General features: G+C 42.9%; 1 protein-coding gene across 2 annotated transcripts in view; it reads left to right on the top strand.

Annotated features, from left to right (window-relative positions):
- The first annotated feature begins 4100 nt into the window (after positions 1-4100).
- Positions 4101-20787, top strand: part of LOC124010801 (paraspeckle component 1-like) — a 29429-nt gene continuing 12742 nt past the window's right edge. Inside the window, exons 1-9 of one of the 2 annotated variants that reach the window (XM_046323474.1) lie at positions 4101-4665; positions 5023-5324; positions 5442-5537; positions 5728-5924; positions 7015-7099; positions 7175-7280; positions 15096-15153; positions 18910-19064; positions 19692-20517. In XM_046323474.1, the coding sequence (XP_046179430.1) occupies positions 4234-4665; positions 5023-5324; positions 5442-5537; positions 5728-5924; positions 7015-7099; positions 7175-7280; positions 15096-15153; positions 18910-19064; positions 19692-19928 (1668 nt within the window). In that variant the 5' untranslated portion in view covers positions 4101-4233 and the 3' untranslated portion in view covers positions 19929-20517. Of the gene's footprint in view, positions 4666-5022; positions 5325-5441; positions 5538-5727; positions 5925-7014; positions 7100-7174; positions 7281-15095; positions 15154-18909; positions 19065-19691; positions 20518-20787 lie in introns of those variants that run through there. The other variant, XM_046323476.1, reaches the window with a different exon arrangement.

Genomic DNA, 20787 nt, shown 5'->3' with positions numbered 1-20787 from the left:
GGACTTTTGGAATCTCTGGCGTGGAGTGAGATTTCATTGGCCAGTGAGGCAGGGAAGGAGATTTAGACATGCTCAGACCAGATACCCCATTGTGAAATCACTGTCTATGAAGAGAAGTGCCTTACGTCTGAACTTTTGTAAGAACATGTTGATGTAAATGTTCATTTACCTCAAATGTTTACAAAACTGTTACTGAATAAACTTTTTGTACCATATCTAACTTGTCGTCTGGGGGTTTTGTTTGGTGAAATAAAATAAGTACTTTGACTTTCCACAATGCAGAAAGAGATAGTAGTTATGCTTTTTGAGGACATGGGGGTATGAAGGGAGGGGGAGACAAAGTGAGAGGAAAGGACGGGGTGGGGTGGGGGAGAGAGGAGAAGGGAGTGAGAGGTTGGGAAGACACACAGGCACACGGTTTTCACACTGTGATGAGGAACATCCATCAAAATGTAATTTAGTTTCCTTTATAACATGCAACTATAGCTAGCCTATCTGACAGGCTGTATCCAACACCGATAGTGAAATTCAAGATATCTCAGTCACTTTCTGTTATGCAGGTGAATGAGGACCCAAAAGCGACTTAACAGAAACAGAGTTTATTCCAGTCTTAAACAAAACGATAGTCCTGGATACTATCACAGGTGAAGTCCAAACAGGAAAACTGAAACCCTCTAGTCAGTAGAGGGGAACAACAGGGGATGCGACCACAGACTGCAGGTCGCTTCGGGAAGGCGCAGGCCGTAGCTGATATAGACACCTGCTCACACGCAGCATCTGAAGAAGGCAAAAACACGACGGAACAAGAACACAGCACAGCAAACATCAAACACGGATCCGACAAGGACAGACGCAGAAACAGAGGGAGAAATAGGGACTCTAATCAGAGGGCAAAATAGGGGACAGGTGTGAAAGAGTAAACGAGGTAGTTAGGACGAATGAGGAACAGCTGGGAGCAGGAACGGAACGATAGAGAGAGAGAGGGATAGAGAGAGAGAGGGATAGAGAGAGAGGGAAAGAAACCTAATAAGATCAGCAGGGGGAAACGAATAGAAGAGAAAGCACAGGGACAAGACATGACAATAATGACAAAACATGACACTTTCAGTACTTAGCCCTTACTGGTTCAGTATTCACAGAGATAAAAATACTATTTGGGGAGGGGCCTGAGGGAAGTGTAGGGGTGAAATGGATCACAATCTTGGAGAATTGGGGACGTCTGGAGTGAATTTGGTGGATTGAAGAAAAGATAGTGGGCGAAGTCTTGGACTAGGAGAGGAAGATCTTAGTCCTTGGAAGAGTACAGACAGCATATTCCATCCTTAGCTCTCCCTCTTTTGCTCTACATACATCTCTCCTACTCTTCCTGTCTCTCTCTCTCCCCCAAACCCCACCTTGTAGTGTGCTCTCTCCCGCTACATACCTCCCCTCCCTCCACATCTCCCACTCACCCGCCTCTCTCACTCTCACTCTGACCCCCAAACCCCACCCTATACTGTGCTCTCTCCCTCTACTTACCTCCCCTCCCCCACATCTCCCTCTCCCCTGCCTCTCAATTCAGTTCAATTCAAGGGGCTTTATTGGCATGGGAAACATATCTTAACATTGCCAAAGCAAGTGAAGTAGATCATATACAAAAGTTAAATAAACAATAAAAATTAACAGTAAACATTACACTCACAGAAGTTACAAAAGAATAAAGACATTACAAATGTTATAGTATGTATTATATATATACAGTGTTATAACAATGTGCAAATGGTTAATGTACAAAAGGGAAAATAAATAAGCATAAATATTGGTAGTATTTCAATGGCATTTGCTCTTCACTGGTTGACCTTTTCTTGTGGCAACAGAGCACAAATCTTGCTGCTGTGATTGTACACTGTGGTATTTCACCCAGTAGATATGGGAGTTTATCAACATCAGGTAAATTTTCTTTGTGGATATGTGTAATCTGAGGGAAATATGTTTCTAATATGGTCATACATTGGGCAGGAAGTTAGGAAGTGCAGCTCAGTTTCCACCTCATTTTGTGGGCTGTGTGCACATAGCCTGTCTTCTCTTGACAACCAGGTCTGCCTACGGTGGCCTTTCTCAATAGCAAGGCTATGCTCACTGAGTCTGTACATAGTCAAAGCTTTCCTTAAGTTTGGGTCAGTCACGGTGGTCAGGTATTCTACCACTGTGTACTCTCTGTTTAGGGCCAAATAGCATTCTGGTTTGCTTTGTTTTTTTGTTAATTCTTTCCAATGTGTCAAGTAGTTATCTTTTTGTTTTCTCATGATTTGGTTGGATCTAATTGTGTTGCTGTCCTGGGGCTCTGTGGGGTGTGTTTGTGTTTGTGAACAGAGCCCCAGGACCAGCTTGCTTAGGGGACTCGCTGGTGATAGGTGTAGGAATCGCTTCGTTTTAGGTGGTCTCTCTCTCTCCCTCTCCCCCTGTTGTTTTTTCATTGCCACACTAGTTCATATCATGTGATTGGCAGAGGATTGCCTAGTTAATCGCTGGCTATAATTCCCCCTTCGCCCCGGCGTGCCTCTGCAGACCTAGCCCACTGACCCTGCTGAGAGCAGCACTTCCTTTATGCCCCCGAAAGCACAGGGGATTGAGCCCTAACAACAAAAACTAATCACCCTCCTCCCTTCTCTTTCTATTGCCCGGCCACTAGCCTGGCAGTGTGTGTGTGTGTGTGTGTGTGTGTGTGTGTGTGTGTGTGTGTGTGTGTGTGTGTGTGTGTGTGTGTGTGTGTGTGTGTGTGTGTGTGTGTGTGTGTGTGTGTGTGTGTGTGTGTGTGTGTGTGTGTGTGTGTGTGTGTGTGTGTGTGTATGTGTTCATGTGACACACATCAGTCATGTGAAGGTTAGCTGCCAAACTTTTCTCTGTGACCCTTTCCAGGGATCTGGGAAGCCTATCGTTGCTATGCAAACATTAGCACACAGACGATAAATTGGGTGTATCAGGCATCTGCCTGACAACTTTGGTAAAGAGACACCAGATGCTGGGAAACTAGCCCAGAGCTAAGTACCTGTACATTATTTTGTCCCTGAGCTTGTCCAGGTAGAAATGGACCTTTGGCATAGATCTAGAACCAGTTTACCATCACCTTAATAACCATTAAGGGGGAACACAAAACTGACTTAAGATCATTCATCTGCAATGAGGATAGAATACCAGCTGTCATAAACAGGAATGACAGCTTATGTCAGCTTATAACCAGTTTATGTGGGCTCTGGTCAACTATGCGGGGAATAGGGGTTTTATTTTACAATCAGCTACCTGTCGTTTTTACACATTATACAATACATAGGGAATAGCGTGTATTATACTGTCAGGCATCTGTGTCTGTCTGGTTTCCAGTGACTCTGGCGTCTTTTGTCATCACAATGGGCAAAAATGTGGCTACAGGGCCATTTAGTTGTGTGGAGGTCCGTGAATGCCATCGTTGTCACATGACCAGTCTCAGTCATCGTTGTCACATGACCAGTCTCAGACATCTGGCACAAAGAGACCAACCATCCCTTTTATCACCCCATGAACCCCTTCCCTCCACTTTACCCCCATAGGGTGTGTGTGTGTGTGTGTGTGTGTGTGTGTGTGTGTGTGTGTGTGTGTGTGTGTGTGTGTGTGTGTGTGTGTGTGTGTGTGTGTGTGTGTGTGTGTGTGTGTGTGTGTGTGTGTGTGTGTATAAACTTTGGACCATAGACAGAGTATGAGATCTGCCCCAGGCCTAAATGATTATATAAGCAATAAGCATAGTGAGCCTACCAGTACCACTGCCAAGTGGAGTAATACTCCTACTGGCATAGTGTTCCCATCTTGGGAAGGGAACCAACATGCTGCTGTTACGAATATCAATCATTTAGATAGTAAAGTGTCAGCGGCAGCACACTGAATCTTCCCATGACGTTGACCTTGAACATGTGTGAGTGAACATGTTGAACAAAGTGGACACCAACATCAGCATGCCACGGTGCCATGCAAAAACTTCCCGACATCCCTGAGCTTGTGAAAGTCTTCGTATACCACCTAGTGGCCAAGGGGAAAACCACAGCCACGTTGAATACCTCGCGTCAACGGTGCGCGCGCAGTCATCGCCATTTTGAATTACAGCCGCACTTCGCTGGCTGTTGACTGAAAGGAGGCACGATTTCTTAATTTCTGAAACATTTCTGCGCATTCAAAGCTATACTTACTGGATAGATATTGTGAGGGATTTACTTCGCTCTAAGTATGGCTCACCGAAATCTAAAACAGGTCAACATTCAAAACAACGCACCGTCGCCGAAACCTCAGCAGCAGTACCACCAGCAGCAGCAGCAGTACCACCAGCAGCAGCAGCACACAAAGCGCAACATGGGCTCTCCAGGCATGGAGCGAAGGCCGACTGTTGCGGATGGGAAAACCCCACCACCAAAGCCGCCGACGGCTGCCAGCCCTGCTGCAGAGGGGGAGGGTGGAGCCGGAGAGTCGCAGGAGATGACGCTGGATATAAAGAGTTTCAGGAGACCCGGGGAGAAAACCTTCACGCAGCGTTGTAGGTTGTTCATCGGTAACCTCCCGACAGACCTCACGGAGGATGATTTCAAAAAGCTGTTTTCCAAGTATGGCGAGGCTAACGAGGTGTTTATCAACCGAGACCGAGGATTCGGCTTCATTCGACTGGTAAGACTGCGTTTTAGAGTAACGTTAATCAGTAATATCTAACTCCGCGCTGAAGGAAGCTCCTTTTGAATGTTGGCGTTTAGGCCGCATTAGTATCGATAGCCATCTGTTTCCCCTCGTTAGTTAGCTACTATTTATTACTCAGGCGGATGGGTCTGCCTGACTAGTTGTTAAGCCCACTCCTCCACCCGAAACCATTCATTACTTGATACATCGGGTCCCTTTGAAACTTACTTGACTAGAGTTTATTTGTAACACTATCTAGGTGGCAATTCTCATTAATCAACCAAGACTGTATAAAAAAAACTTTTTAAAGTTTGCTATCAATAGAGCCTAACCTTTGACCTGGTATTCTAGGAAACCAGGACGCTAGCAGAGATTGCCAAGGCAGAGTTGGACGGCACAGTGCTGGGGAACCGACCTATCCGGATCCGCTTCGCCACGCACGGCTCTGCCCTCACGGTGCGGAACCTTTCCCCCGTGGTCTCCAACGAGCTCCTTGAGGAGGCCTTCTCCGAGTTCGGGCCTGTGGAAAGGGCTATCGTTGTGGTGGACGACCGAGGAAGGCCCACTGGGAAGGGCTTCGTGGAGTTTGCCAACAAACCTTGTGCTCGTAAAGCCCTGGATCGCTGTGCTGACGGGGCGCTGCTGCTCACCACGTAAGACAACCAACGACTGCATTTACTTAGTTACCTGGTTTATGAAATAACCCAGACGCGCCAAATCAATTCCAAGCAGTGTGAGTGATCACTCACATCTCACCATGTTGTCTCCAGGTCTCCTCGGCCTGCCATAGTGGAACCCACTGAGCAGCTGGATGAAGAGGATGGACTCCCAGAGAAATTGCTTGTGAAATCTGTACACTACCACAAGTACGTTATACACACAATCTCCTATTGGGAGTTTTACTCTCTGTACCAGTCTTGACAACAGGAGTTCTTTATCATATTTGTTGATTTATTCACTTGCCTGTCGGTGTGTGTGTGCACGGTTCCACCTTCCTCATGGTCTCCCTGCAGGTCTTAGTCCAGCCACTAACCCCTCTCCTCCCTGTCTCTCCAGGGAGAGGGAACACCCCCCACGGTTTGCCCAGCCGGGGACATTTGAGTTTGAGTACTCGTCCCGCTGGAAGGCCCTGGACGAGATGGAAAAGCAGCAGAGAGACCAGGTTGAGCGCAACATCCGAGAGGCAAAGGAGAAGCTGGAGCAAGAGATGGAGGCCGCCAAGCACGAGCATCAGCTCATGATGATGAGACAAGGTACACACACTCAGAGGAACCTCTCACACACACTGAGGAAGACGCTCACTTCTCAAGGACAAAGTTAACATGTTACCTTTTGTGTTGTGCGCATATTCAACATTAGCAGACATAGCCATAGGCCTACTTCAAGTGTTGTCAGAAACTGTCATGAGTGAATACAAAAAAACATTAATACCAAGCCAACCCCGTTCTCTCAGACCTGATGTAATTCCAAGCCAACCCCGTTCTCTCAGACCTGATGTAATTCCAAGCCAACCCCGTTCTCTCAGACCTGATGTAATTCCAAGCCAACCCCGTTCTCTCAGACCTGATGTAATTCCAAGCCAACCCCGTTCTCTCAGACCTGATGTAATTCCAAGCCAACCCCGTTCTCTCAGACCTGATGTAATTCCAAGCCAACCCCGTTCTCTCAGACCTGATGTAATTCCAAGCCAACCCCGTTCTCTCAGACCTGATGTAATTCCAAGCCAACCCCCTTTTCTCAGACCTGATGTAATACCAAGCCAACCCCTTTCTCTCAGCCCTGATGTAATTCCAAGCCAACCCCTCCTCTCAGACCTGATGTAATTCCAAGCCAGCCCCTCCTCTCAGACCTGATGTAATTCCAAGCCAATCCCTCCTCTTAGACCTGATGTAATACCAAGCCAACCCCTCCTCAGACCTGATGTAATACCAAGCCAACCCCTCCTCAGACCTGATGTAATTCCAAGTCAACCCCTTTCTCTCAGACCTGATGTAATACCAAGCCAACCCCTCCTCAGACCTGATGTAATTCCAAGCCAACCCCTTTCTCTCAGACCTGATGTAATTCCAAGCCAGCCCCTCCTCCCAGGCCTGATGTAATTCCAAGCCAATCCCTCCTCTTAGACCTGATGTAATACCAAGCCAACCCCTCCTCAGACCTGATGTAATACCAAGCCAACCCCTCCTCAGACCTGATGTAATACCAAGCCAACCCCTCCTCAGACCTGATGTAATTCCAAGTCAACCCCTTTCTCTCAGACCTGATGTAATACCAAGCCAACCCCTCCTCAGACCTGATGTAATACCAAGCCAACCCATATTTCTCTCATCTTCTCTTTCTCAGACCTGATGAGGCGTCAAGAGGAGCTGAGACGCCTGGAGGAGCTTCGCAACCAGGAGCTGCAGAAACGCAAGAATATAGAGATGAGGTACGTGTGTGTACCTCCCACTCTATTTTCTACTCGTCATAAGTGTGTGTGTTAAACGTTCTTTCCTGTTTGTAGACATGAGGAGAGGCGTAGGCAGGAGGAGGAGATGATGCAGCGCCATCGAGAGCAGGAAGAGTTGAGACGCCAACCGGACGGCTTCAAGCCAAACTATGCGGACACCGTGAGTTCACCGGACAGACACACAAACATGCACACACAAAGGTCAGACCGGTTCAAGTCTAACTTCATGAAGAGTGTGAATACACTTGGAGAACACACACACAGCCAACATAGACATTCACATCAGTACAGTCAGTATCACTCATTTCTAGGTTTCTGAATACACAAACTTTCACACTTTTTTCTTCTTCAATTCAGAGAAGCAGTGTTCACACACGTTCATTCACACGATTCTGCTGAGGGTCTGTGTTTTATATGGGGATTTCAGAACATTCTCGGCTATGATAGGGATTTTTCGGGTCCACCGATCATGTTGGGTGTTGAGAAAAGATGCCTAACAGTCCTACCACTCTACGTCACACTGATGATGATCGAGCATACTAGGGACAGGCACGGTTAATTAAATACCCGGATATCCGACCGAATGTTAGTTTTCAATTGCCTGAGTGTTAATTATTTTAGGTACATATTTATTTATTTGGACCTATTTTAACGATGGAAACTCTTTGTCTATATTATGTCATCCTTGTGATATATTTTTTTTATCTACAAAGAAATACCAGGACATTTGAAATTCTTAATTGAATTCAATTACAAATCTTTGAATGTAGTTTCAATAGCGGTGCGTTGAGCTACTGCTGGGTATTTAGCCCTCCAGGCTGCCCCGACTCGTTATGCCATTTCCCCCACTTCAAATAGCAATTACAAGCACTTCCTTGACAGAGTTTCCACTATACCTGACACAGATCAATGCAAAACACTCACCAGAAAACCTTTTTCGTAGCAGAATCAGTTCTATCACGGCGAAAATCGGACTTCTTTCGCTGTTGCTGTTAGCCAAACTACCGGAAACGCAGTATCTCCTCTGTTTACCTCTGCCATGTGCATGGGCATTTTTCGACTATCCGGAGATCTGGAAAATATAAGTGATGATATTATTTGAATGGTAAAATAATTTTGAATACCCATTCCTAAAGCATACCAGAATGCTGCCTTTTTCTTTTCAAATAGTGTCCCATATCACTATAGGAGCATATCTTTTCTAGGTAACTACAGATGAACATAGTGTACCGTAGTCCTGTAAGTGAAAGTCTAATGAAAATGTATTTTGGGTTGGTCTAGTTTAGGGTAGCCTACTCCCGGTTTAGTGCTATTTCTTATCTAAGTAGCATGTCACAATACCAACAGGGCTTTAGGTTTGGTTTTGGTATCTTCCAAAGACTTTCGCTTAGAAGATGCAACCCAGATCTGAAATTGGCCTCAAGCCACTATTCATTCTCCTTCTTACGGGACTGATAGGTGTAAGTACTGCAGCGATTGCTCAACCTAACCCTCCAGTGGGCTTAGGGTAGCAGCTGACAGCCACCATCTTGTTTACACCCATCTGGTTTCTTCAGATCTGCTAAAACCAAAAGAGAAAGGCCGAGGGGTTTTCATATTGGTTCATCGTTGTTTTACTGTGGTTTTCAGGGTGTATTTTTCTCACCAAACTGATGTCCAGCAGTAGCAGCCCTTCTAAGCAGTGTATCCACAATACTATCCTCACAGCCAGCTACATAAAACACCATGTAGCTGTCCCACGTTATACGTATGTCATCAATACAAATGTCTGTTGTATTTACCTGGGTTTTCAACACATATTTTACTAAAGTAGTATGGGAGAGGGACACCTGCTTGAACAAAATACTGCTTTATCTCTGCTGAGTTGTCTGAAGTAATTTAGATCCTGTAACCGACAGCTTGGCTTTCTTGTGGGAACGTTAAGAGGGGAGAGGCTAATGATTGACAGACCCTTTCACCACCATGCTCATTTGTGATGCTTGAGTGTGTTCCGGATGAGAGTAACTTCACTTCCAGAGAGAGTCCTCAGAATAGTTAGTTTTTCCATGAAGGCGATAGGGTAACATGAATGTCAATCTGTTAAAATTTTAATGGCATGTCTAGAAATGGCCACTGCAAATGCTGTGTCCTTTGGTATCTTTATCTATTCACTTGACAAAAACACACAGGCAAAGAGTTGAGGAATCTGTCATCGGCTTTTTGGGGGTGGATTTTAATCTTTCATTTCAGGCCTAAGTCTTGGTCCCAATTTTCAGAACTTCAACAGTCTCCAGTCAACTTTTTCATCATTGCAACTCTGTGATCATGGGTTGGGAAACATACTGACATTCTCAGGAAACATGTGTTTATCTACCTAGCCCTTGGTGCACTTGTATTACTGCATGCCTGTGGATGTGATGTGTCATATGATGTTGCTGCATAATAACTTTTCTTCTCTGTTTCTATTGTGTGTTGAGAGGCCGTAGAGAAAGAGGACCGGCTGGAAATATCGTACAAAGCACCCTCTGCTGTTACTTACAGCCACCCTTACCCTACTCTTAGCATGTAACTGTTGCATAGGAGCAAGAGTTCAACTCCTACAGCTCAACCTTAAACAACCCGCACAAGGATTAACATAGATCTATTGTCGTTACCCTTTACCATTAGTCTGGGGGGGGTTAGACTGGCGGCAATCTTAGAACATGCTCGCAAGCCTCACACACACTTACGAACAACACGTATACCTTAACACACTTTTTGTCTCCCTCCTTTTAGATTGACATTTTAGTAATTTAGCAGATGCTCTCATCCAGAGCGACTTAGTTAGTGCATTCATCGTAAGAAAGCTAGGTGAGACAGCCACGTATCAGTCGTAGTAAGTACATTTTTCCTCAATTAAAGTAGTGATCAGCAATGTCATTGCTAGTAGGAAAAGACGAGTGCAAGTTTAAAAAATAAAATGATGCTCCATCCCCTAACTTGATGCGCTATCGACCGAGGAATGAAAACCAAAAGGGGTGGTTGAATAGAAGTCCACAAGACAAAGCTGAACTACAACTTAGAAGTCAGAAGTGTCTGGCACTTTGTATTCAATGTGTCCCGTCATCCAGAGTGCCAAAATTGTGCTCGTGTAAAACATACACAGGATTACAGTATATGTAGGCCTACTATTATGAGTGGCACTAGCAACAGTCTTCGCTTTAAATATTGTTAAAAAAATATTTAAAAAACTGACTTGTGGTTATTATGTAGCACACTACTCTAACACTTTTCAGAATAGAAATACCATTCAAATGTAAAAATGTGTAGACTGGTCTGGATTAAGTTGCTTGCGTACAGGTTTTTTTCATAGCATATATACAAATTTTGTAAAATATTTTTTTACCCCCCCATTTCTCCCCAATTTTGATCTTGTCTCATCGCTGCAACTCCCCAACGGGCTCCGGAGGCGAAAGTCGAGTCATGCGTCGTCTGAAACATGACCTGCCAAACCGCGCTTTTTAACCCCCAACAGCTTAATCCGGAAGCCAGGCGCATCAATGTGTTGGAGGAAACACCGTTCACCTGACGACCGAGGTCAGCCTGCAGGCGCCCAGCCCCCCGCAAGTAGTCGCTAGAGCGCGAATAGCCAAATGAAGTTCCCCCGGCCAAACACTCCCCCTAACCCGGACGACGCTGGGCCAATTGTGCGCCGCCCTATGGGATTTCCGATCACGACCGGTTATGTGATACAGCTCGGGATCAAACCAGGGTCTGTAGTGACACCTCTAGCACTACGATGCAGTGCCTTAGACCGCTACGCCACTCGGGAAGCCCTGCATATATACTTTTTAAATTATTCAACTTTTTGTCCTTCTTAAAAACTTTGTAAAACAACGTGACTTTTTACACATCAGCTACTTGAACACTTTCTCAACAATTTAGACAAAACGTAAGAGGATATGAAATATTGGTCTTTTCTGCTATTCAAATCTGAAATTGGGAACGGAATTATCTTCTAACAATCAACCTATACAGTTGTTTTAGGAACCGCATCAACTACTATCTCTTCAATTTGACAAACTTTTGACTACTTTCATAAAAACTTCAAATCTGAAATCAGAACAGCAAAATCAAATTATAACACTTACTCTAGCTAACCTATGGCCTACCTATCTAAAACAGTCACTACTGCAATGTAGACTACTGCTACTAGTACTTCTGGGCTACTTACTACTACCTAGTCTCCCACTATTTATAAATCAGTCACGCCCTCTACTACACCAGAATTACATTTAACACTAACAAACTTCTAAACTTCCACCACTAGGTGGAACATATTCATCACCCCTAATTATAGCCTACACCTTTTCTAATTCCTTATGAGTAAAAATGTTGTAGTCTGAGTGTATTTGTGATGAAATATGTGATAACTCTCCCCCACACGCCAAAGTAATAAGGTTTTATAGTTGTCTATCATAGTATGGGCTTTGGTAGTATGGACTTATCAGACTACATATTTTATCATTTAACTTTGGCTATAATTCTTCACTTAAGTAAAATGTTTTACATTTCCTCAACTACCACAAAAATACTTTCAATGACCTAAAGCAAGTCCCACAAATGATAATTACCTTCTAGTTACTTTTTATGACAAAAAAAAGAATAAAAATGTTTAGTAGTAGTGCATACTGTACTTTAGGGAGTATTTATCCATAAACATTTGTGTGAAAAATGTTCCAGGCAAAATACCTAGCTCAGATATTCTGATCAATACTCAAGATTTAACAAATACTGTATTTTGTTTTGTTTCTCGTTTAACAGTTCTCCTTCTTTTTCCTTTAAAGTTTCTTGCATTTAATTAACTCAATATTATAGATGACAAACTTTTGTAATACTGTCACGTCCTGTTAATTAACATGACATTTTAATTTCCCATACTGCATTTACCTCTGTACTCTACAGAGACGAGAGAGAGAGTGTGTGTGAGAATTTGTTGCCGTGTGTGTTTGTCTGTGATTTGAATTTGTTTCTGTGTGTACTTAAACTACTTACTGAGCTTGTCTTGAGGGAGTGTTGTGTGCAAGTAAGTGTGATGGAAGTGTTCGATCTTCAATGTGGAACATTTGCATTGTATTCCGGGTAAGTATATTCAGGTGGAGCTGTAACTATACAACTAGAACCCAATTTGTCCCACTACAGATGAGTGCATGCAACCGGTGAAGGATTTCGTTTTTAGTGTCCATCCCTCATTAACTATTTAAATGTAACATGATTTGAAATATAGTATATTAGTATGGAATATATAATATATGTACTATTTACCCATGTTTACTTTGTTTTAGCTGGCCAGTTTAAAATTTACAGGAAACTCAGATGTGACAACATATCTTAAGACATTTTGGACCAGGAGGTGTATTCTGTGGTTCTGCAATGTTTAGAATGTTGCTGGTAGAAATGCAATGTGTAGAGCTGACACTGTTCCCTGTTACACGTTACAGAGCATGTCTGTTCTAAACAATGCTTTTCTATCTGTAACGCTTCTGACTTTGACAATATAACGTAGCACACAGGACTATACTGTATGTGTATCATATTTGTATGATGGTGTGAGTGAGCGAGTTAGGAGGATGTTGAGTGTACTTGCATATTATTTGTGTCTGTGCGAGTGTTTTGGGGGGTTGAGTTGAGTGATAATGTTGTGTACTTACAGGTGTGTGTGTGTGTGAGAGCGAGTGGGGGCATGTTTATTGCATGTCCTTTATGATAAGATATTTTATTTGAGTGTGTGTGAGGGGAGGTCAGTGTTGATAATGTGTGTGCTTTGTACAGCTTCATTTGTGGGTTTGTGTAGAGTACATATATATTTGTGTGTACTCATGTTTAGGTTGTCTGAACATCAATGTGTGGAGGGGATTTGGGGATGTATCTACTTCTCTATCTTTTCTCTTGCATATTTATCAGTAACCCTTATTCCTCTATTAGGCTGAAATGACCACAAGGTCACTTCAGTGTTTGATCAACTTTGGACTAAATCCATGTTATATTTTGGCCTGGCCCACATTAAGTTATATGCTCATCACATACAGACTGATATTGACCTTTTTAGATGGACCTTGAGAATCCATACTGGACACATAGGTAACTTGTTAAGCAAACCTAGGAACTCAGATGATCATTCCGTATGTGCTCCTCTCTCACTAAATTCTTACATATCCAATACAGTATCATTCCACACACAGCTTTTGTAACTCCTCCTTCAGGACTTTTTCTATCACAGTTGGGAGAACATTATTAACCTTATTGCCTGGCTGTTGCTTATACAGTGAAGCAAAAAAGTATTTAGTCAGCCACCAATTGTGCAAGTTCTCCCACTTAAAAAGATGAGAGGCCTGTAATTTTCATCATGGGTACACTTCAACTATGACAGACAAAATGAGAGAGAGAAAATCCAGAAAATCACATTGTTGGATTTTTAATGAGTTTATTTGCAAATTATGGTGAAAAATAAGTTTTTGGTCAATAACAAAAGTTTATCTCAATACGTTGTTATATACCCTTTGTTGGCAATGACAGAGATCAAACGTTTTCTGTAAGTCTTCACAAGGTTTTCACACACTTGCTGGTATTTTGGCCCATTCCTCCATGCAGATCTCCTCTAGAGCAGTGATGTTTTGGGGCTGTTGCTGGGCACAACGGACTTTCAACTCTCTCCAAAGATTTTCTATGGGGTTGAGATCTGGGGACTGGCTAGGCCACTCCAGGACCTTGAAATGCTTCTTACGAAGTAACTCCTTCGTTGCCCGGGCAGTGTGTTTGGGATCGTTGTCATGCTGAAAGACCCAGCCACGTTTCATCTTCAATGCCCTTGCTTATGGAAGGAGGTTTTCACTCAAAATCTCACGATACATGGCCCCATTCATTCTTTCCTTTACACGGATCAGTCGTCCTGGTCCCTTTGCAGAAAAAAGGCCCCAAAGCATGATGTTTCCACCCCCATGCTTCACAGTAGGTATGGTGTTCTTTTGATGCAACTCAGCATTCTTTGTCCTCCAAACACGACGAGTTGAGTTTTTACCAAAAAGTTATATTTTGGTTTCACCTGACCATATGACATTCTCCCAATCTTCTGGATCATCCAAATGCTCTCTAGCAAACTTCAGATGGGCCTGGACATGTACTGGCTTAAGCAGGGGGACACGTCTGGCACTGCATGATTTGAGTCCCTGGCGGCGTAGTGTGTTACTGATGGTAGGCTTTGTTACTTTGGTCCCAGCTCTCTGCCGGTCATTCACTAGGTCCCCTCTGTGTGGTTCTGGGATTTTTGCTCACCGTTCTTGTGATCATTTTGACCCCACGGGGTGAGATCTTGCATGGAGCCCCAGATTGAGGGAGATTATCAGTGGTCTTTTATGTCTTTCATTTCCTAATAATTGCTCCCACAGTTGATTTCTTCAAACCAAGCTGCTTACCTATTGCAGATTCAGTCTTCCCAGCCTGGTGCAGGTCTACAATTTTGTTCTTTGGTCTTGGCCATAGTGGAGTTTGGAGTGTGACTGTTTAAGGTTGTGGACAGGTGTCTTTTATACTGATAACAAGTTCAAACAGGTGCCGTTAATACAGGTAACAAGTGGAGGACAGAGGAGCCTCTTAAAGAAGAAGTTACAGGTCTGTGAGAGACAGAAATCTTGCTTGTTTGTAGGTGACCAAATACTTATTTTCCACCATCATTTGCAAATCAATTCATAAGAAATTCTACATTGTGATTTTCTGGATTTTTTTTCTCATTTTGTCTGTCATAGTTGAAGTGTACCTATGATGAAAATTACAGGCCTCTCTCATCTTTTTAAGTGGGACAACTTGCGCAATTGGTGGCTGACTAAATACTTTTTTTGCCACACTGTATATCTGTGTGAGTGTTGTGATGTGTGAGGAATCATCCTACACATGTCCTAATGGTCCTAGTAGTTATTGTCCACAAGGTTTACGGTGCACCACTCTTCTTCACTTCTTCCAGAGAGAACAGGAAATGAGAATGGGTGAACTGGGCCCTCGTGGAGCCATTAATATGGGAGGTAGGGTCATAACGATGACTCAGCACTGACTGGTCCATAAACAACCATGAACTACCCCCTCCCCCTTTCGGTGTCTACAGATCTAAAGGAACTGGGAAGGTGTTGGCCATATGGCTAGGTTTGTGAAATTCTGGTAACGTTTTCAATTCCCAGGGACTGGGATTCCTGGAAAGCCTGGGAATTTGAGGAAAGTTACTGGAGTTTTGCCACCCCAGCCATAAGGCAGAAGTTCCCCCTAAAAAGGCTAGGTGGAGCCCCCGCCATATTGTGTGCACCTGGCTAGTTCCTTCAGGTCGGCAGACATTAAAGGGCCCGGAGCAGGGCTAAAGATATATTGTGAGGCTCTGAACGGGATGGGCTGTGTGAGGCTCATGGTGGCTCCTTCACCACTTCATGATTGTAACCCGGGGCTGCACATCACCTACATACTGTGTGTACTGAAGTACTAATACTACTGGGGGAAATATGCTCATGTGGCGTAGTCTGAGAACATGCTAATTATGTTTTTGTGTCACTGATTAGATGTGAGTGACTAGGGTGTAAGTGTGTTTTGGGGGATTGTGGGACTGAAATAATCGTGGAGGGGTTAAGTTATTGATCACTTTGCAGTAATCCTTTGCAGTGATAACTTTAACCCCTCCACAATTATTTCAGTATATATATAGATATGTATGACTAAATGGTGTAACTCAGTTTTAATACATGTACAAAACTATCCTCTTTCCTGACAAGTAATGATGGCCATGCCTTTTCTATTTTCATGAAAAAGGAGTTTTGCAGTCGAACTGAAATTGACTTAAATTTCAGTCATGAGATTTCTTTTGTTTTTACCCCTGATTTGTGTGGAGAACTGAGTACATCAATTCATAGAAAGTCACATCTACCTTTTTTTAGTGTGAATTTTACATGATGACTTCTACTTATGATCTTTTCGTTATCAGGTTATTTGTTATTTAGTCAACTGGTTGAAGGAAACCATTGTTTTCTTTAGTCCTTAATGTTTTATGCAACTTCACTTTTGCTCTTTCTACAGACCTACTTATTTATCGTGCCACACATGTGGAAGGTTACCTGATTCGAACAATAGATGAGGCCCAAACTGAATAAACATTTCTAGCTTGAGGGTTTTTAGCAAACATTTTGTATCAGCAGTAGCCACCAATCCCAACACTTGGTAAATGTTCTTATCTACAAGTTTAGAATAAACCTATCCCTTTGTTTGTATTTAAAGTGCCTTGCGAAAGTATTCGGCCCCCTTGAGCTTTGCGACCTTTTGCCACATTTCAGGCTTCAAACATAAAGATAAAACTGTATTTTTTCGTGAAGAATCAACAACAAGTGGGACACAATCATGAAGTGGAACGACATTTATTGGATATTTCAAACTTTTTTTAACAAATCAAAAACTGAAAAATTGGGCGTGCAAAATTATTCAGCCCCCTTAAGTTAATACTTTGTAGCGCCACCTTTTGCTGCGATTACAGCTGTAAGTCGCTTGGGGTATGTCTCTATCAGTTTTGCACATCGAGAGACTGACATTTTTTCCCATTCCTCCTTGCAAAACAGCTTGAGCTCAGTGAGGTTGGATGGAGAGCATTTGTGAACAGCAGTTTTCAGTTCTTTCCACAGATTCTCGATTGGATTCAGGTCTGGACTTTTACTTGGCCATTCTAACACCTGGATATGTTTATTTTTGAACCATTCCATTGTAGATTTTGCTTTATGTTTTGGATCATTGTCTTGTTGGAAGACAAATCTCCGTCCCAGTCTCAGGTCTTTTGCAGACTCCATCAGGTTTTCTTCCAGAATGGTCCTGTATTTGGCTCCATCCATCTTCCCATCAAATTTAACCATCTTCCCTGTCCCTGCTGAAGAAAAGCAGGCCCAAACCATGATGCTGCCACCACCATGTTTGACAGTGGGGATGGTGTGTTCAGGGTGTTGCTTTTACGCCAAACATAACGTTTTGCATTGTTGCCAAAAAGTTCAATTTTGGTTTCATCTGACCAGAGCACCTTCTTCCACATGTTTGGTGTGTCTCCCAGGTGGCTTGTGGCAAACTTTAAACAACACGTTTTATGGATACCTTTAAGAAATGGCTTTCTTCTTGCCACTCTTCCATAAAGGCCAGATTTGTGCAATATACGACTGATTGTTGTCCTATGGACAGAGTCTCCCACCTCAGCCGTAGATCTCTGCAGTTCATCCAGAGTGATCATGGGCCTCTTGGCTGCATCTCTGATCAGTCTTCTCCTTGTATGAGCTGAAGGTTTAGAGGGACGGCCAGGTCTTGGTAGATTTGTAGTGGTCTGATACTCCTTCCATTTCAATATTATCGCTTGCACAGTGCTCCTTGGGATGTTTAAAGCTTGGGAAATCTTTTTTTTGATTTGTTAAAAAAAAGTTTGAAATATCCAATAAATGCCGTTCCACTTCATGATTGTGTCCCACTTGTTGATTCTTCACAAAAAAATACAGTTTTAAATCTTTGTTTGAAGCCTGAAATGTGGCAAAAGGTCGCAAAGTTCAAGGGGGCCGAATACCTTCGCACGGCATTGTACATTTGATGTGTGTGTATGTTTACTACTTACAAACATAATGGTGTGCATTGTTTAAGTGAGATGGTGGATTATTTTTTTTTGGGGGGATGTTGCAGTATCATTTCTGTGTACATATACCATCTAGGAAATAGTTGATCATCTTTTCATTTCCAGCAGTGTGGGTGGGTGGGGTCAATTCATAACTAATACAGCTGTCTCATTTAGTACCTAGGAAAGCATAATGAACTCTTTACTCGTGTTTCCATTGGTAGTTGATGCAACATTTTTCTATCTTCTTAATAAAAAAATGTATTTATTAAATGACTTGTCATCCTACTGATGATTTGACAGTGTTCTCAAAGACCTGTGTCATATGGCTGTGAATGGGGATTTGGGTCCGGGGTTGAGTATCTGGCAACGGTGATGTGCAGTCACGGTTTTTAACCTAGAAGCAGAACTGGGTGATGGCGTTCTTTCGCCTGAAATCGGAAATTCGTCCAGACTATCTGAGGGCCTCTCACAGCTTGTCCCACATTGCTATTTTACTGTAATGGAACTCTTGCTCTGTTGATTTAATGGTATGATACACTGCTCCTGTTCCCAATGCCCTGTAAATAGTCTGTTGTAGGCATCTATCTGCTAACGTTGGTTTTTGGTTGTTCAGCTATATATTAATACAACTTGACCAATTTTAAGTCATAGCCTAATGATTTACAGGTGCTGTAGACTGTTAACCTGCCATATGAAATCATCAACAAATGATGTATGTTTTTAAAAGGGTTTTATATATACACTAAACAAAAAATAAATGTAACATGCAAATAGTTACAGTTCATAGAAGGAAATCAGTCAATTAAAAAATTAATCAGGCCCCCAGCTCATGTTACATGGGACCAACATTTTACATGTTTCATTTAATTTTTGGTTCAGTGTATATATCGATATGTATATCTCACCACAGACTAACAAAATTTGATATGTTTTCAATTGTGTACCACCGGGCTCAATATTGACTTTTCCCTATCAAACTAGGAAATGAAAATTTGACACCTACATAATTGGCATTGCTTGTGTAACCAACAACTAACGTTAGCTAGCTCTGTCAGCCCTGAGAGATTTTTACACCACTCTACAACAACAAACAGTGCACACGGGGTGTGATGGGTGGGGTTTACTTTCAGTGTGACCAAACGATGCTACGTTGTTTTGCGTGTAGATGGGTTTAACCCCGCCTCTGTTGCCGGGGCCAGTGTAAACCAGGGACCCCCTCAAATGATGGGCATAGGCATGAGCGGAAGGGCCGGAGCCATGGGCCCAGAGGGAACTCCAAACATGGGCGCACCAAACATGATGCCAGACAATGGAGCCATGGTAATGTATGCGCTAAGATGGGCGCTTACTCTCAACCTCTTTTCAATTTCTCTCTCAATAATTCGCTCTCCTTAACCTGCTCAACCCTTGGTGTTGAATAGAACTGCAGTGTATTGTTTTCAGGTTTTAACCAGTGGTGAGAGGAGATGCCAGAGGCTATTTAGATGCTGCTTATGGATATTACATTCCAAGGTGTTTTGCCAGTGACTTTGATTTTAATAGTTTATGGTACAGATATCTCATCCAGCTGGTCTTTTCTGGCATCTTTTCCCCTACCATTGTGATATCTTTAATCGTGATATCATAGTATTACTTGGTGGTGATTAGCAAATTGAGGTTAATAATAACATTTACTCCCCTGACTTCACTGTTCACATCATGAGGTTAGTGCAGTTTAGGAAAGGGATTCTCATAGCTTATATCAGCTCTGCACCCATAACTAATGGACTGATTCCTCTCTCCCTCTTCTGACTCTGCCCGGAACTCCTCTGCTTGCCTACTTTGACGTTCGGAACGCCTTCTCATTGCCTCGCCAAAACGAACATTGTTATTGAATATCCCTCCCATCTGATTCTTCTGCATCTGGACTTCTCATATCTCCACCAACCCTATCCCTTTATATTGTAGCTGCGCAACGATAGGTTCCCCCAGGGGGCTCCTAATCAGATTGGTTCGTCCCCTATGAGTGGCCGTCCAGGTGTCGAGTCCCCTCAGCAGCAACAGGCTGTGGGGGCAGGGCTCATGGGGGCAGGGCTCATGGGGGCAGGGCCTGGACCTGCAGTGGGGGGGCCAGCAGGCTTCGGGAGGGGAATCCCTGTTGTGGGAAACTATGAAGGGCCTAACAACAAACGTCGCAGATACTGATTGTGTTATGTTGGCATTTTTTCAACGGTGTACCCCAAGGCTCAATATTTGGATCTCTTGCTTTTCCTTTCTCATTATGTAAAATAACTGATTTCTTTTCTCGTCAAATGTTTGTTTTTGTTCTTTTAATTTGGGCTGATTATTTCCCTCAGCTTCTTCATGTGTCCCGAATGTTGACTGAGGGGAAAAATATATATAATTATATCACAAGACAGGCCCAATGTTGATGCAAAAACACAAATCTTCAATGTTGGCCGCCAAAGGCCAATATCAACTGCGATGTATCTTGATGTAGTCAGGTCTGTAGTTAAGGTTTAGGCCTATATTAACTGTGATGTATCTTGATGTAGGCAGGTCTGTAGATGGCTTATAAACTTCTGTATGGTGTCTTTTCTTGCTTTTTGCTATCAGTATCCTATCCTCCTGTTATTGTTGTTTTCAGTAGTTCCTAGTAACAATAAGTGAAGACGTGCATTGCCTCTGCAATGGTTAGCTTACTTTAATTTCCTCCCGTCCATGGAATGTATTTCCGGTACATTGCATCCTGTAGTAGTTGTTTGACTAACTGCAATAAAACTGTGAAATGCCATTTTGTGAATACTAAGTTGATTGAAGTAAAAAAACAAACAAAAACTATTTTGTAGCCAACCTAGATATTTTTAGATTTTCTCACCCTCATCCTTGTTTCAAGTATTGTGAACTCAAACTAATCTCTTAATTTTTCAGAGCAGAGAGCCAAAATGATGTCTGTGTAAAACATACACAGCCTTATGTTGTCACCCAGAGTCACATTTGTTTAGCTATAGCACACAATATTTTACAAAGCTAGGTTTTAAAGGACCATAGAGTTTAGTCTGCT

The sequence above is a fragment of the Oncorhynchus gorbuscha genome, linkage group LG23 (assembly GCF_021184085.1).
Source record: "Oncorhynchus gorbuscha isolate QuinsamMale2020 ecotype Even-year linkage group LG23, OgorEven_v1.0, whole genome shotgun sequence".
NCBI classification, from domain to species: Eukaryota; Metazoa; Chordata; class Actinopteri; order Salmoniformes; family Salmonidae; genus Oncorhynchus; species Oncorhynchus gorbuscha.
This window is presented reverse-complemented; position numbering and strand designations above follow the sequence as displayed.